General features: G+C 30.5%; 1 protein-coding gene and 1 non-coding gene across 2 annotated transcripts; both read left to right on the top strand.

Moving 5' to 3' along the window:
• Positions 1 to 257: 257 nt before the first annotated feature.
• Positions 258 to 10,002, top strand: LOC11416107 (beta-glucosidase 40). The gene is made up of 13 exons (XM_039834549.1): positions 258 to 774; positions 3,757 to 3,823; positions 4,368 to 4,426; positions 4,665 to 4,740; positions 5,025 to 5,096; positions 5,779 to 5,866; positions 6,086 to 6,341; positions 6,763 to 6,878; positions 7,015 to 7,238; positions 7,486 to 7,517; positions 8,059 to 8,161; positions 8,909 to 9,017; positions 9,834 to 10,002. Exons 1-13 carry the CDS (start codon positions 643 to 645, stop codon positions 10,000 to 10,002), a joined length of 1,503 nt encoding a protein of 500 aa, XP_039690483.1. The 5' UTR covers positions 258 to 642.
• Positions 2,119 to 2,192, top strand: TRNAN-GUU (transfer RNA asparagine (anticodon GUU)). The gene has a single exon. It is a non-coding gene; the product is annotated as a tRNA-Asn (tRNA).
• Positions 10,003 to 18,790: the final 8,788 nt, after the last annotated feature.

Here is an 18,790-nt window from a genome sequence, read left to right as displayed (position 1 = left end):
TCACACTCGGACGACAAAAAATACAAAAGAAAATTCTTGATATATGTGAAAATTACTTGTTTAGATTGAAAGAAATGGAAATAAGATGCAGATGAGTGAAAGAGAAGTTAAAAAGTGTTTATTTTATTCTATACTTTTTAGTAATTTTAAAAAATTCAGGCATGTGCATCTATTAATTTATGGGTACTTAAAATAAGGTTTAGTTTATTATATTTATGTATAGCTATTAAGATACAATAAAAAAAATTTATAGCTATTAAGATATTCATCTTGTACCGGTCCGTGGTAAAATTTATTTACCAATACCATGCATACAAAATTTTGATCATCCTCAATTATATGTTTAATCCCGACAATGCCGGGTCAATACACTAGTTGTAGATATAATATAATGTTCATATTATAGATGCATTTTCATCGGTTTATTCGATTTCACTGATACAAACAATGGAATTTCTTAGTAATATTGATTAAGGTTATCACGACCAAGAAGCCAATTAATTTTGTATTACAGAAAAGACGATAACTTATTTTGTCAAAGGGAATATGGTTCGGCCAAACAGAACCAAAGATTTTTACTATATAGTATATACCTAAAGAAATAGTAAAGAGTACAGTTGATTGCTCTATCTTGGAGAAACCATGGCATCTAAAATATGTACCGTTACTATAACATTGCTTATGATTATTAAGATTCAAATGTGCTTATGCCAAATCAACAGACATAGCTTTCCAAAGGGTTTTGTTTTTGGAACTGCTTCTTCAGCTTTTCAGGTTGGTAAATTTTGCTAACTTAATTTTTATTATTTTATTTTTCTTTTAAAAATATAAGTGTTTATCGATTGAACTCTGGTAGTTTCAGAGCATGTTTAGTTGAGTTCAGTTTAACTTTCATATAAGATTTTCTTGCTAATATTTATATCATAAATTGCAATTTATGGTAAAAAAAAAAAATGTTTCTACACCATAAATTATACTTCAAAGTTGTTTGTAAAACCTAATTCAACTTATAATATCGATATGATTGATATTACTAACTTGAACACCTTCACCTAAGTTCAAACTCATAATCATGCATTTGAGTGTGAATTTTAGATGATATTTACCACTTCGGTTTATCGACAAAAGAGAAAAATACACTTTACAATTTAGAATGTGGGATTGAGATATAAAGAAAGAAGGAGAAATATTTAGGCTCTGTTTGGTAAAAATAGCGGATAGCTTATAAGCTAGCTGATAGCTGATGACTTATAGCTGATAAGCTAATTGAAGTGTTTGGGAAAATTAGCGTTTCAATAATTGATAAATGTAAAATGACATAAAAGAACTTTTTTTTAGAATAAAAAGGGATTTTTAAATTCCAAATAAATCTAATGAAGAACATTTGAATACCTAATAATCCACTTCCACCAATAAAATCGAAACACAATCAAATCAGAAATCAGAAAGATACTTGGAGTTTTTCTATGATTCAAAGAGCCTTTTTTCACAACGATTTCCATAAAAAAAAAAATCATAAACTACTAGTAAAATCCAACAAACGATTGAAGTATAATTAAAAAGAAAAATGTAACAGTTCAAGAGAAATGAAAACCTGGGTGTGGAAACGAATCAGTGGAACGGCGGGTGTGGAAACAAATCAGTGGAACGGCGGACGAGGCGGACAAGTACGAGCGGAATCAGGAATCAAAGAGAAAGGAAGAGTACGAGTGCACTTAATCAATATAAATGCATCATTATTTAATTTTATAATAAATTATAAAGGGTAAAAAAGGATTTTAGAAAAAATAGTAAGGGTAAAAGTGGAAGAAAAAACAATAAGCTATAAGCTATAAGCTCAAACGCTACTTGGAATAGCTTCTGAAAAATAGCTTATAAGCTCGTGAAATAAGCTATAAGCTCATGGTAAAAAAGTATTACCAAACAGAGCTTTTTTTTATCAAACGAGCTTATAAGCTAAAAGCTATAAGCTTAAGCTCATTTAGGAACCTTACCAAACAGACTTTATATTTTGGAAGATACTATGAAGTTGAGAGAGTATCATCAGTGTTATGTGTGACATTAATACCTATCAGAAATTAATTCAAAAACATGTCAACCAATTCACTAACATGAGAAGCTGGAATAGCTCAGTTGGTTAGAGCGTGTGGCTGTTAACCACAAGGTCGGAGGTTCAACCCCTCCTTCTAGCGTTTTTCATTTTTAATTTATTTATTTCACTAACAAAATAAAAAGCTTTTATATCTATCTGATTGTTAGTTAAATTAGCTATTCACACCCCCACCGCTGAGAACATATATTGGATCCTATAGCTACAATTTATTAGTGTTGTGTTTGCTTCAATAAAATCTAAATAGTATATCTATTCTTTTTCTGTCAAAATATGAAATGTAATAATTTTTTACATGGGTGAAATAAATAAGAATGTTAATTTGATTGTAGTATGAAGGTGCAGTTTTTCATTTTTAATTTATTTATTTCACTAACAAAATAAAAAGCTTTTATATCTATCTGATTGTTAGTTAAATTAGCTATTCACACCCCCACCGCTGAGAACATATATTGGATCCTATAGCTACAATTTATTAGTGTTGTGTTTGCTTCAATAAAATCTAAATAGTATATCTATTCTTTTTCTGTCAAAATATGAAATGTAATAATTTTTTACATGGGTGAAATAAATAAGAATGTTAATTTGATTGTAGTATGAAGGTGCAGTTTTTCATTTTTAATTTATTTATTTCACTAACAAAATAAAAAGCTTTTATATCTATCTGATTGTTAGTTAAATTAGCTATTCACACCCCCACCGCTGAGAACATATATTGAATCCTATAGCTACAATTTATTAGTGTTGTGTTTGCTTCAATAAAATCTAAATAGTATATCTATTCTTTTTCTGTCAAAATATGAAATGTAATAATTTTTTACATGGGTGAAATAAATAAGAATGTTAATTTGATTGTAGTATGAAGGTGCAGTTTTTCATTTTTAATTTATTTATTTCACTAACAAAATAAAAAGCTTTTATATCTATCTGATTGTTAGTTAAATTAGCTATTCACACCCCCACCGCTGAGAACATATATTGGATCCTATAGCTACAATTTATTAGTGTTGTGTTTGCTTCAATAAAATCTAAATAGTATATCTATTCTTTTTCTGTCAAAATATGAAATGTAATAATTTTTTACATGGGTGAAATAAATAAGAATGTTAATTTGATTGTAGTATGAAGGTGCAGTTTTTCATTTTTAATTTATTTATTTCACTAACAAAATAAAAAGCTTTTATATCTATCTGATTGTTAGTTAAATTAGCTATTCACACCCCCACCGCTGAGAACATATATTGAATCCTATAGCTACAATTTATTAGTGTTGTGTTTGCTTCAATAAAATCTAAATAGTATATCTATTCTTTTTCTGTCAAAATATGAAATGTAATAATTTTTTACATGGGTGAAATAAATAAGAATGTTAATTTGATTGTAGTATGAAGGTGCAGTTTTTCATTTTTAATTTATTTATTTCACTAACAAAATAAAAAGCTTTTATATCTATCTGATTGTTAGTTAAATTAGCTATTCACACCCCACCGCTGAGAACATATATTGGATCCTATAGCTACAATTTATTAGTGTTGTGTTTGCTTCAATAAAATCTAAATAGTATATCTATTCTTTTTCTGTCAAAATATGAAATGTAATAATTTTTTACATGGGTGAAATAAATAAGAATGTTAATTTGATTGTAGTATGAAGGTGCAGTAAAAGAAGATGGAAGGGGGCCATCTATATGGGATACTTTTTCACATATTCCTGGTAAGTTACATTATCTTAGAAGCTCCAAATTGAAAACATTTGGCTACTTCGAGAAATTGGTGATGCAATATTTAAATCATTTTTGTAAAAATTGATCCATTTTCATTTTTTTGAAGGAAGGAAAGTTGATCCATTTTCTTATAAATCTGCAAGCAAAAAGGAACAACCATGGTTATAAAATTTCGATGTTTTTTACTTCCAAATATATTATTATTCTTAGTTCTTTTGATTTTTGTCATAGAAAAAAAAATTAATCCCATCAATCATAACCATTTTTATAGTCATACATATAGTTGTGATTTACTCATAGTGTAAAATTTTTGGTTTAATGACATCTCACGATTAAGTTACATTGTAAAAAATTTATACGTGTGACTTTAAAATTAATTATTATTAAAGTTAAATATTTTTTATAATTTGACGATCATGATTGATTGACGGTGTAAAAAATCTACTTCAAATATTTTTTTTTTTTTTTAGGAAAACACATCATTTATGCTCCTATGTAGGTTATGATTGAAATATCTCTTGCATTTTGTGGCAGGCAAAATACATGGTAACAACAATTCTGATGTTGCAGTGGATCAGTATCATCGATATGAAGTAATTATATAAGTTTAGTTGATAGCTAAATAATCATGCAATTGTTCTTTGTGCAAATTAACTAATCAACTAAAATTTACTAGATTTAACCTCAATCACTTCTTCTAAGTGTAGCTAACTAGACAATTAGTATATATAGCTATTTTTATATATAGTGATAAATGGTCATGAAAAGAAATTCATATTTAACCAATTTCTGGAAGGTATTTTCAATTGTGATTATTTTTTTTGCATGTAGGGAGACATACAACTTATGAAGGACATGGGAATGGATGCTTATAGGTTTTCTATTTCTTGGACTCGTATTTTTCCCAGTAAGATTTCTTTCCAACCATTTACATTTCTGAATTATGATGAAGAAATCACTATCGAAAAAGTTAAAATTAGCGACAAAAATTAGTTACAAGAAAAATAAAATCCTTCTCTGATTCATTCCTCACTAAATTTAATGTTAGATTGAGAGTGATTTCACGTTTTCCCTCTCTAAATTTTTCTCTTGATAATTTACTTTTTTTTCTTCTTCTTTCAAATGAACCTTGTCTTGTAAATTAGATCAAGAAACATTGTGACCAATTGACCATGGATTATATTTCATCAGATGGATCTGGTGTAGTGAACCAAGCAGGAATTGATCACTACAATAAACTCATTGATGCTTTACTGGCCAAAGGTATTAATCAAAATCATGTTTCCAAGATACAAATTTATTTATGTATATGTATAAGACCTACATACTTTATATCCTTAACCTCAGGTTATTAAAAAGAGTTCTTTGCATAATCTGTATTGGACAATTTATACATGACATATAAATTAGAATCCAAAGTTTGCAAAATTTTATGTTTCACAAATTGAGAAAGAAATTCAAACTTGATTGACATAAGTAATTTTTTTTTTCATAAGTTAGACGGAAATCAATTTTTAAGTTGAAGCGTGTCACTCTTTATAAAAAAATATATATATATGTGTCTTATAAATTTTTAACGTTAGACTCGCATTTTTCCTAATAGCATACTCCTTCCGTCCCGCAATAAATGACCTGTTTGAAAATGTGCAATTTTGACCTAACTTATTTTGACCATATTTTTCTACTAATATACAAAGATAAATAATATCATATAAGATGTCGTTAGATTCGTCTCGATGAGTATTTTCAAAATATCAAATTTTCATAATTTTTTCCGATATATTATTCAAAATATTTAAACTCAAAATTACGCATTGGTATGCGTAATTGGGTCAACTGTGTCATTTATTAAGAGACGGAGGGAGTATCATACTTAGATTTATTTCATGATTTAGATGCATACATGCTTCTGAAATTATTGAATTCAAATCCCAAATATTTGTAGGAATTGAACCATATGTGACCCTCTACCATTGGGACCTACCTCAAGCATTGGAAGACAAATACACAGGATGGCTTAGTCCTTTGATCATGTATGAAATTTTATTAATATTTTTTAACTTCTTAATTACCTTGAGTTTCCCAATGGTATGAGTTGGGACGCTGAAGTAGTATTAAGAACGAGAATTGGAGTTCGATCCCTACAGCTAACAAATTTTCCTCTCCCTCTCCCTCTCGCTCTCTAATCAATTAACCGCTAACATTTGCCTATAAAAAATGTGTCATAAATCTTTAGTATTTGTTTGAAACAGAAAAGATTTTGCAACATATGCTGAGACATGCTTTGAGAAATTTGGAGACAGGGTGAAACATTGGATAACATTCAATGAACCTCATACATTTGCTTGGATGGGGTATGATATTGGACAACAACCACCTGGAAGATGCTCAATTCTCCTTCATCATTTGTGTAGAAGTGGAAACTCTGCTACTGAACCTTATATTGTAGCTCATAATGTCCTTCTTTCACATGCCATTGTAGCAGATGTTTATAGGAAAAAATATCAGGTAAAGTAATAAAAAAAATTCACAAAAAAAATTAACAAATACTTTGGTTGGTTCATTTCTTAAAATTGCAATATAAAATTACAAGCTTTCAAGTTTAGGCCCTGCAAAAAATTTATTCACTTTTAGTCCCTATTTGCATTTTATAAGGACTAGTTTGGAGGACTAAAATTATCTATTTTTTGTAAAAAGTTTTTAAAATATGAACTATTTTTACAAACTACAATATTTTTTAGGACTAAAATTATCACTAAAATTTTATAGAGACTAAACTTAAAAACTCATGATTTTGTAGGTACTAAAAACATATTTAACTTATTTTAATAAAACATATTTAACCTTTTTTTAATATACAATGTGTTGTTTTCATCTTACATATGTATATATTTGATAGAACCAATGTGCTAAGTAAGTTTTTCCACAGAAAATACAAGGTGGATCGGTGGGTATATCTTTGGATGTAATTTGGGTTGAATCAGCAACAAATTCTAAAGAAGATATTGAAGCAACTCAAAGAGCCTTAGATTTTACCCTTGGCTGGTAATATATCATGCAAAATATTTAAAAAGAAAAAAGAAAGTATTTTTGTGTATATAATGTTGCTTATGTCGACACTTAAATAAGCTATAATTAACTATATTGATAAACTAATTAAAGTTGTTCTCTTCCTTCACAGGTTTCTTGACCCATTGATTTTTGGAGATTATCCAAAATCAATGAAAATTAGAGTAGGGAAAAGGCTTCCAAAGTTTTCAAAATCTGAAGCTAATCTTGTTAAGGGTTCATTAGATTTTGTTGGCATCAACCATTATACTACATTTTATGCAATGCACAATGCTACTGATTCACTTCGGGAGTTAGTTCATGACTACATTTCAGACATTGGTGCTGTTACTGTTCGTAAGTCAAAATAACATAATAACAACTATTTTCTCTCTGCCTCACAGTAAATGACTCAGTTGATTGTTTCACATATAATATTTTTAATTATCTATTCATAAAAATTAGGAGGAAAATATGATCAAAATATGTTATGCGAATAATACATGCATCAGTCAGTCTCTTTCTTTTCTTTGGCTATTTATAATTTGTCAATCATTACCCCAAATTGATTTTTTTTTTTTTTTTGGTTTCTGACTCTATCCAGCTTTCAATGGTACTGAGATTATTGGAGATAAGGCAAGTCTGTTGGAACTATGAATTGCTTGTTTTTTAACTTGAGATACAGTGTTTAATTTGTTTTGGGTAATAGTTATTTTAATCATGTGTAACGAGTAACCACAATAATCTATCAATATATTAAAATTTTAAAATAGTTTTTGATTGTGCATTATATTAGTCAATATAATATCTTACGTTAAAATGCTATGTTAATATTATCATATCAACATCTTAATATACTTACATGTTATTATATTAATCTAATAATTGCTTACTTAATGTTAAATCAATACCTATATGAAAAAGTTAACGTCAACATTGAGAAACTATTTTAACGTTAGAGACTATTTTGACTATCTAATGTATAATCAGAGATTGTTTTGAAATTTTGATATACTAAAAGAGGCTATTGTGACTACTCATTATACATTCAAAGATCAAAATAACTATTTGCCCATTTGTTTTGTGTTTATATTGTTTTGGTACGTTTGTTTTGTGCTCGTATGAGCACACTATATTTTGTTAGTTATGACAATAAAATTCAAATTGTGATTTTCAGGCAAATTCTTTCTGGTTGTATATAGTTCCACAAGGGATGAGAAGCCTAATGAATTACATCAAACATAAGTATGAGAATCCTCTAGTAATTATAACTGAAAATGGTAATTTTGAAACTGTACAAATTTTAGTTTTATTTGCCTCTAGATTTTTTTTTTTTACAGTTTATTTGCCTCTAGATAAAACGTCATTTTAAATATTGGCATTCTAGATAAAATAAATGCATTTAAAAGTATACAGTTAAATTTCATCATGCCCAGAGTTGGGTCAAGATCTTTTCTATTTATTAATCTCTTCATTTCTTCTATTTAGAGAGACAAAGATATAAAAAAATTTGAAAATAATTAATAGTAGTGGAACCCACTTAATTATAGAACCTACTACATACTTTTTTTGTATCTATCTCTCAACAAATAACGTTATCCATTTATTTTTAATAAATGCAAATAATCTTAACTCGGCAGCAGACTTATAAAAGTTATTCAGTTAAATTGTGAAAAATAGGATTATTTTTTTCTCCTTGTCCACACATGTAGTGTATTTATTTTCTCTAGAGTTCACCAAAATTTGACAATGAAATCTTCATTACTATAGGTTTGGTACATAAAAGCCTAACTAATGTAATTCATATTGAAAATGTGTGTTTTAATCAGTTATGCATCCAACACTATACTAATTGAGAGGATGTCTATAATTTAGAATTGGAATGGAAAGCATTATTTTTCTTCTCTTTTTAGTTAACCATCACTTTCATTTGTACAACACATTATTAAGCATTATTTGTATAACACATTATTGAACATTTTGTCGGCTATTTCTCATATACCTTCTTTCTTTCCCACTTGTCATAGGAATGGATGATCCAAATGATCCTTCTATCTCAATCAAGGATGCTTTAAATGATGAGAAGAGGATTAAATACCACAACGACTATTTGAGCAACTTACTAGCTTCTATCAAGTATGTATTGATACCAAATTTTATAATGAGACAAATCTTATATAATACAATTAGATTTTACATTTCATCATCAAATCCTAACACTGAAATGAATGAGATGTACTATGATTATTGATTCAATGGTTAAAAAAAATAATAATTTAATATAGTTTTAGTCTCTTAAGAAAAAAAAACTACAAAACCGTTTCCTAAGTTTTGCATCTGTGGCAGTTTTAGTCCCCAAAGCCAATTTTGACTCGGTCAACGTTGACGTGGCACCCTAAATGAGGTGCCACGTGTTATTTTTTTTTTTTACCAAAAATTGATCTTGGGGGGCCAAAACTGCTACAGTTGCAAAACTTAGGGGGCGATTTTGTAATTTTTTTAGGGGGTCAAAATCGCAATTTTGGAAAAGTTAGGGGGCTAAAACTGCTATTAAACCTTAAATAATTGTTGTCATAACAACAACTAGTAACAGTAGATTAATAAGAAATGAAAATAAAAGGCAATGAACATTCCATATTTATTAATGCAGTTTGGTCAATGGTGCTTACCTCTGCGACTATAGAGCAGATATAGTTTCATTTTTATTGATATGATGAATTAGAGTTTAAGTGTTACAAGCAATATATATAGTAACAAAACGATTTATAATTTGCGACAAATTTTTTTTTTTTTTCAAAATAATTTATAATTTAAGATGGTAGGTATAATTGTATATACTCCATTCCTCTTATGACTTCTTTCTTTATATAAAAAGTTAATGTCCATTTGGTGACCTTGAGTTAAGCTAGTTTAACTAATGGCTTTTTTTATTTTGTTGATTGCAATTTGCAGGGAAGATGGATGCAATGTAAAAGGCTATTTTGTGTGGTCACTGCTGGATAATTGGGAGTGGCAAGCCGGATTTTCTTCTAGATTTGGTCTGTATTTCATTGATTACAATGACAATCTAAGGAGGTACCCAAAAAAGTCTGTTGAATGGTTCAAGAACTTCTTGAACTAAACTCAGCAACAAAGATAACTTATAAATAGAAATGAGACAAAACCTTTTACTATTTTCAAAAACAAGTAATGAATTCTATGTAATTATTGTTGTATAAAAGGGCCAGGGGAATTGGAAAATATTGCCTTCTTTTATGTTAACTGGTATGAAAAGAATTTTTCTTTGATCACTTTGCATCAGATTAATTAGTAGACGTGGCTTGAATAAAGAAGCTACAATTATGAGGGTGGGGATATTCGATGGACCTCATTATGATACATTATTTTATTTTCCTTGAAACTTGTCTTGAGACTTGGAATAAAATTTCGCCAAATTGGTTTACGCGCATGCCACCTTAAAATCAGCGTTTTATCCCACGACACTTACAAGACGTGGGTTCACACTCACGCCAACCATTTTGAGTTTATTTTTATGATGTTTGACCTTACTAAATCCTTAACCACTTTTTAAGGGACATGGATTTGAATTTTCTCACAATTTTTGAGGTGGTTTGTGATCATCTTCTTTGACGATATAATGACTTGTACCAAGTACCTAATTGATCATTTGGTGAATCCTGAATTAGTTTTGAATTGATTGATTACGAATTATTTATATGTGAAGCTTTCCAAATGTTTTTTTTTTTGTCAAGGATGTGTTGATTATCTGGCCATATAGTCTCGTCTTATGGAGTCAAAGTTGATCCTAGCAAGTTAGAAGTTGCGAAATTGGTGGTACCTTCCAATGTCAAACAACTCCATCCATTTCTAGGCCTCGTCGGATATTATCGTCGCTTTATCACCAACTATGCCGGCATTAATGCCTCCCGACCGATCTACTGCATCACGGTTCCTTCATTTGGCCTCGAGTAGCCGTTGCGACCTTTGAAGCTCTTCAAGGTGCTATGGTGCTAGTCAGTTTTTTCTTTTGGATCTCCTTGATTTTTCAAAGACATTGTTATTGAAATTGGCACTTGAACCGGAGGTATTGGAGGTGTCCTCATGTAAGAGGGAAACCCCATTGCTTTATTAGCAAGAAATTTGGTCCCAAAATGCAGGCTGTTTTAGTGTATATCAAGGAGATGCATGCTTGCTGAAGTTGTGCTCAAATGGCATCAATATCTCTTAGGTCATTTTTTATCATCCGAGCAAACCATAAAAGTTGAACCTTGGAGAAGCATGGTAAACTATACTCTTGTGAAGAGAGACCAATTAAATAATAATTGTACATCATGGAGAGGAGTTGAACAATCCTTAACTCAAGAAGCACATTGCTAGATCTTGGGGAATTTAGAAAAGTTACTTCTAGTTTTATGTTGAGACATTATAATTCAAAGAGTCTGATGAGACTTTAGTAAATAATACGAAACACTTGGAGAGGTGATTAATACGAAACACTTGTTGAGACATTATAATTGATTTAGTATATTACGGCTCTGTTTACGAGTTTAGATGGGAAGGGAGGGGATCGGGTTTGGAGAAGATAAAAAAGGAAGGAATAAATGGAAGAAATAGAGAATATTGGAAGGAGGGGCTTTGGGGGATTATTTTTCTTCAAAATATAAAACCCTTATGGTTTGAGGGAACTAAAAAATTGTATTGAAGGAGGATTTTGAGGGGGTTTAGGAGGGTTTATATGAATTCTTCAATTTTAAAATATATATTGTTATAATATTCTTAAAATTAAAAATATATTAAGAAGGGATGTGAGGATTTTTGGAAAATTACTGGGATAAAATGGGAGACTGTTTGTATGCAAAAGGATGACGGAGGTTTGGGGGTTAGGAGGTTGAAGGAGTTTAACATTGCTTTTTTGGGTAAGTGGTGGTGGAGGATTTTGCAGGAGCGGGAGAGTCTTTGGCATAGAGCCTTATGTGCCCGTTACGGAGAGGTGGGGGCGGTTAGGTTGCTCTTTGGAGGGGGGAGGTTCGGTGTGGTGTCAGACAATTTTGAAGGTTAGAGATGGTGTGGGTCAGGAAGATACAAGGTGGATGCTTGATAATATCACTTGTCAGGTGGGGGATGTATTGTCTACTTTATTTTGGGTGGATCCTTGGCTTGAGGGGAAACCGTTGTGTAGGAGTTTTGTGAGATTGTATGAGTTGGCGGAGAATAAATTAGAGACAGCAGCTTCTATGTTTGCGAGAGGTTGGGGTGTTGATGGAGAGGCGTGGAAGTGGCGTAGGAGATTATTTGCGTGGGAGAAGGAGTTGTTGGGGGAGTGTGTGGTTCAGCTAACATCCTTCTATTTTCAGGTTGATTGTGCTGATGACTGGCTTTGGACAGCGCATGCTTCTAACTGTTACGCTGTTAGTTCTGCTTATTATTTGTTAACAGAGACAGATTCAGGGAGGCAGGAGCAACATAATAATAACAATTTTTTGTTATTAAAAGCGGTGCCTCTCAAAGTGTTGATTTTTGCGTGGCGTCTGTTTCTTAACCAGATTCCTACTAGAGATAAGCTTTTCCAACAATATGTTTTATTAATATCTGAACAGGGTTGTGTTTCAAACTGGGATTCAAATGAGGACAGAGATCACTTATTTATTACGTGTGGTTTTTTCGGCGGTTTGGGACAGCTTATTGCGGGTTGGCTTGGTTTCTCAACAATTTTGCATGGATATTTTTTTAATCATCTGCACCAGTTTGGTGGTTTGCGGGGCTTTTCAAAGAAGTCTACCGAGTCCATGAATATTGTTTGGCTGTCAGTTGTTTGGACTATCTGGAAAGCTCGGAATGATAGAATTTTTAAAAGGAAAGAGGACAACTTTTTGGTGCTAAGCGAAAGGGTGAAGCTTTAGTCAATTTGGTGGTTGAAATCAAAATATGCTATTTTTGATTTTGATTATCAATCGTGGCGGCGGAGTCCTTTAGCTTGTTTAAACTCCGTACTCTAGCTTGTTTTTCTTGTTTCTTTTGTTCTTTTGTGAGTGATTTTGTACAAGATTGTTGAACTTTGTTTAGTCTAGGCCTTTGGCACTCCTTGTGCTAAAGAGTCTAACTGTGTTTATATATATCATTTTGGCTTTTCAAAAAAAATATTAATTATAAGCATTAATTTATCACTCTCTAAAAATACTCTTTTAAAAAATGTGAAAAATTTATCAATGTTCTCCGATTCTTTTGTCCCCCAAAGCTCTTCCTTCCCCTCTCCTTCAAACTCTCAAAGAAAGCCCAAGTCATTCAAGTTTAGATAGAAAAATCTCTCTATAAAGGAAATACTATGTAACAACACTTGTTGCGAACTCATATACAAATATCTTTGTTTTTTTCTTCTCTTTTCTCTTTATTTCAAGGGAAATATTAACAAGTTCTTCCGGGACACTTGTTAAGAAATTATAAAATGAATATTTTCTTAAAAATTGTGTATTCTACTTTTTGAAAGTTAAAAAAAAATGTTATTTTCAATCTCTACTTTTAGTTCCGTAACTAGTGTCATGGAACACTAGTTAACAAGACCCTTATTTTAATTAATTCTTTGTAGCTTATCTTCAATAATCTCTTATCAAACACTCTATCAATATTGAAGGAAAGTCCTTCGACAAATCCTTAAACCTTATTCATGTACAACCTAATTTAAAGTACTCACACCCCTCATTTCTTGTATTCTCTACCTAGTACTTCAAATTAGGCCGTACATGAATAAAATTTAGGATTTTCATATGAAGTTAAGAGCAGAGACAAGGAAGACAAATCCAGCTACTCCCCGTGCTTGACCCCAGTTGTAATTAAAAAAGGGTTACTGATTGGAGGATTTTTTTTTTCTTCCAACTTTCAAGTTCAAATGTAAGGTATTGAATGCATTGATGGTCAATTTTGATACGGAGTTATAATCACATAAACTTAATGAGTTCAAACCAATTAAATTTCTTTGATTTAGTTTATCAGGTTGATTACGACTTGTAAAGAGATTTAATCATGAGGAGTTGCTTAAGAATGTGATATTCACCCACGGGTTTTGACAAATAAATTATTAGAGACTCTTGCCTTTTACTTCTCTTGGAAAAACTTTCTCACAAGTCATGTTATTTAGAAAAACCAAAAATGGTCAAAAGATGGTAAAAGTTTCAAGAAAAGAGAACTATGGGTTAAGCTTGCTAAGTGATACATCACCAACCTCACATGAAAGAATTGTTAGCATTACGTTAATCTAGCCAGCAGTTTCGGAAGATATGAATAATAAAATATTTGAATTTGATGTTGACGTTAGAAACCACATTTATTTTTCCTACCAATGTATTTGGACCGCAAGCAAATTGAGTAACTTATTAGTTTTTGTCAAAAATAAAAAACTATTATTTCCTTTGTCAAAAAATAATTATTATTTTATTTAGTCATTAAATAACATATTTTTTTGACAAAAATAAATTATATTAGTTTATTCAAATTGATAAAGTATATTGGTATAATAAAAATTAAAAGTCACTTAAAACAAAAAGGATGAATCTAGGAACAAACTCACAACATTCATGTTAATTATTGCCTTGGGAGTTTGTTCTACCTTCATATTTAGCAGTCTTCTTAGTTTTATGTTTGAATTACGAGGGAGAAAATGAGAGGTTTGGTTTAACTTCTTATTAATCTGGCAAATTGTTGTGTGATCCTTGTAGAGATTCTGAAACGCTCACGTCTTTTTTGGGAAGGAGACGTTGGTGCCCCAGTTGGTGGATATGGTAAAATTCATCAACTCATTCTTTGTTGGTACCGTTAGTGATTTGTGGTGGATTTCTCTAGGGTTGGTTGAATGAGGGGTTTTGTTCCTAGTTTTGCTCTTGTTTGGCTGTGGTTGAGTGTTCTTGATGGGAGTTTAGTTGGTGTTTTAGTTTCGCTCTTGTTTTTTTTTTTTTTGTGGGAGGGTTTATGTGTGTTTTAATTATTGCTTGATTTGAGTACTTCTTGTACTCTACTCTCTATAAGGTTGTACTCTTGCAAGAGTTTTCTCCTTTTTTATTTATAAAATATATATTTGCCATTAAAAAAAGATGCATGTTATATAGCTTAAAATGTTAAAATACATAAGCCTACAAATATGACTATAATTAAGTCTACGAAATACTTCAAGCTTTTTGGTGGCTCAAATCTTGTTATGTTGGTGGCTCAAATCTTATTATGTTGTTTTCGATTTTGAGTATTCAATTTGAAGGTTAAGTCCTTTATTATGTTTTCATGTTGTAACATAATTTTATTTTTATGTTGGCTACATTGTGGTAGCTTGTGGATTTTTCTATTGTAATTTTTGGATACTTTAGCTTCTTTTGCTACACCTTCTACTGGAGGAGCTTGTGTTGGTTTTTGATATATTTTCTTACTTCTTAAAAAAAAATTTATCAATAATAATTAAAAATTTGTTAAATACACCCTAAGGTGCATGTTGTTAAAATATCCTTCATAAAACAACTGAGTGTAATCTAGCATTTCCCTTCATTTTAATATATAAACAAATGAATTTTCAATACCCATAATTATGAATTTCTTAAGAAATTCATAATTAACCCATGAGTATATGTTTACTCGAAACAAATTACAATTTTGTACGTTATAGGTTAAAAAGTAATATGAAACTTTGCATATTCTTTTTGTATATTTTTACGGATGTCGGTGCAAAAAACCAGCTCAAAATTCGATTTTTAGGTCGAGGTTTATGTTGATTTGTTTTCTTTTTTTAGTTTTTGGCACATTAAAAATTCATAATTAATTGTCTTTTGTCAAAAAATTCTAATTTTTTTGTACAAAACGATATTTTAACATCCTAAATATGCATGTAAAAAACAATGAAAAAAATTCAACTTCTATATTATTCTTTTGGAGTTTATGTATGCATAGAAGAATATGAGGTCATAATTTGAACGGTTAACCCCGTAAAATTTTAAGTAACGTAATATTATGCTACATATACACACACTTTAAATTTAAAAGAACATTTACATTTCCTTCAAAAGAAAAAAAGATTTTCTTTTAAATTAGTCCATTCGAATAGACACTGGCAAAAATCAAATTTAAGACCTTAAAGAGGAACATATTCTCATATCTCAATCTAATGTTATCGAGAAAAAAAATATCATTTACATGTTAGCTCTTACTTTAATGACTCTATGCACTAACCTTTATATTATCGTATAGTTGTGTACTAACCTTTATATTATTGCATAGTTGTTATTACTAAAATCATCAACTACCTACGATGTATTAAAGAGAGAGATATCTTGCATCAACCAAAAGAGTCTTCTAAAGCAATCAAGATGTGTATTACATATAATATAGTCTAATGTACGATATATTAGTCTAAATGAATTCTATAAACAGTAAATGATATGATTATCAAAATAATAATGATATAATGACATGATGAATAGCTTAAGAATGCAGTTTAGTTTAGTATGAAGTAAGTAAAGGTCATGCCACATGTTATGTGTATCTCTATTCTCCACGAATGAGTTGGTCACTTGGTGGACGGCAGCTTTACTTCAAGAGAACATATATGAACCAACATTTCAGCGGTTAGATCACACTATGTCTGACTCAGTTTTTAATTAATAGTTTCTAAGTAGGTAGGATTGATAAACTGTTCTCCTATTCTCTTAACACAATAATAATAATAATAATAATAATAATAATAATAATAATAAATATTGAGTTATTTATTAAGGTTAATTATGTTTAAGGTCCCTACAAATAAGCGAGCTACCAACATTGATCCCTATTAAAATTATATTAAATTTTTCATCACCAACGTTTTTTTCCGTTTGTAAGTTCGGTCCTTGCCGTCAAACTGTGCTGACTAGGCTAACAGAATGCTGACTAAGACATGCCACATGGACATTTCAAGTGACATGGCTGCCATGCGGTAAATGACATCATATGTTTTTGGTCCCTGTAAAATTGGGACCTTTTAAGTTTAGTCCTTACTTAATTTTTATAGTGCTTTTTGTCCATATAAAAAAATTATGCACTCAATTTTAGTCCCTACTAAATCTAAATTTGTTTAATTATGGTTAACCTTTTAAGATTTTGAACAATTTTTTGCACAAAATTTTTCCATAATTTTTGTCAAAGCCTATCACTCTCCTTCATTCCTTTTTATTCTTCCAGTTCAATAAAATATTTCACCCTAAAAATATTTCCTGTCATTCCTTGAATTTGCCGGAAAAAAAAAACCAGATTTGTGTTACTGTTTCTCTTTGTTACTACTTCTCTCTCTTCAATCTTCTTTGCTCCTACTTTTTGTTTCCCGATCCGAACCTTGAAAATCGACTGGTTCCGCTTCTCTCTCGAAAAGGTTGTTGCTGGATATTTCAATGATGAAGATTGTTGAGTTTTTGTGTGTTGAAGTTGATGTGTGATTAAATTGTTGAAATTGATGTCCTAGATGAATTTGCAAGCAAAAGTTAGAAGAGCGTCGCCGGCGTGAATGAGGTGGTGAAAAGAGTAGGAGAAGAGAGTTTGGATTTTACACCACCTCGTTCACGCCGGCGACGCTCTCGTAAAAACTCTTAAATTTTTCAATGATTTTTTTTATACAAGTTTAGAACATTACAAAAGGTTCGTTTACTAAAAGTTAGAATTATTTAGCATGAAATAAATTAAATATGAATTTTTTTAAAAGACAAAAGTTCAAAATAAAAGTAAAAAAAATCTGGACGCAGAAATAAAATTTTGAGATAATTTTTTCGAGATGAACTTTTCGTAATGTTCTTAACACTTGTACAAAAAATTATTCAAAATCTTAAAAGTTTAAGCATAATTAAACAAATTTAGATTTAGTAGGGACTAAATTGAGTGCATAATTTTTTTATATGGACTAAAAACATTATTAAAATTAAGTAAGGACTAAACTTAAAAGGTCCCAATTTTATAGGGACCAAAAACATATGATGTCTTTTATCACATGACAGCCATGTCACTTGAAATGTCCATGTGGCATGTCTTGGTCAGCATTCCGTTAGCCTAGTCAGCAGAGTTTGACGGTAAGAACCAAACTTACAAACAGAAAAAAAAACGTTGGGATAAAAATTTTAGTAGGGACCAATGTTGGAAGTTCGCTTATTTGTAGGAACCTTAAACATAATTAACCCTAAAATTCACATGGGACCCGCTAAATTTATATGGGACCCACATGATTTGGTTGGACCCGGTGAATTTAACCAATCAAAGAGAATGTGTTCGAAAACATGTGTTAAAATGTGTGTTGCTGGCATTCCTCTTTATAAAAAAAAAAAATCAATTAAGGAGTTAAGAGAGTTAAATTATGATTATTTTTTTCCAACAAAAACGGCTTGAAAAATAAGTAAACAACAACTATTAGAGGTGTCCATGAGCAAGGCACACAATTTGAGGCGCAAGGGCGCATGAGACAACATGTATTGCTTTCCCATGCGCAGGGCACATGAGGCAACCCCTCCTGAGTGAATTATGCAGTTTTCGACCTTTTTTCAAACGTTCTTCTGTTTTGCAATGTCTTATAACTTCAAATGACTTATCTTCACATTGTATTGTCTTCAAATGTCTTCTAAAAATCATTGAATTTCAATCTTCATATCCTCGATCCTTCACTTGATGCTTTGTTTTTAACGATTTACATGATTTCTCACAAAAAAGACTCAAAACACATGGAATTGCATGATTTAGGATAAAACTAAATTACAACGACTCGAATGAACACAATACAAAAAGTTTCTCAAACAATTGACAACTCCTCTAATTGAATTCTAATTTTCCTTCAAATGAAAAAAAATTATAAAAAAAAAACTAAAAACATAGCTAAATAACAAGAAGTTAGAATTTACATGAATTTGATGACGGAACGTACCTTG

This window comes from Medicago truncatula, chromosome 5 (assembly GCF_003473485.1).
Source record: "Medicago truncatula cultivar Jemalong A17 chromosome 5, MtrunA17r5.0-ANR, whole genome shotgun sequence".
Classification (NCBI taxonomy): domain Eukaryota; kingdom Viridiplantae; phylum Streptophyta; class Magnoliopsida; order Fabales; family Fabaceae; genus Medicago; species Medicago truncatula.
The sequence above is the reverse complement of the archived record's forward strand: the minus strand, read 5'-3'. Positions and strand labels throughout refer to the sequence as shown.

What these genes read in the sequence shown, in the direction of transcription:
- LOC11416107 (XM_039834549.1), top strand. Translation starts at nt 643, where the DNA reads ATGGCATCTAAAATATGTACCGTTACTATAACATTGCTTATGATTATT. An exon ending in TTGGACTCGTATTTTTCCCA is followed by an intron (nt 4,741 to 5,024) that starts GTAAGATTTCTT and finishes ATATTTCATCAG; the next exon opens with ATGGATCTGGTGTAGTGAAC. An exon ending in TTAGATTTTACCCTTGGCTG is followed by an intron (nt 6,879 to 7,014) that starts GTAATATATCAT and finishes CTTCCTTCACAG; the next exon opens with GTTTCTTGACCCATTGATTT.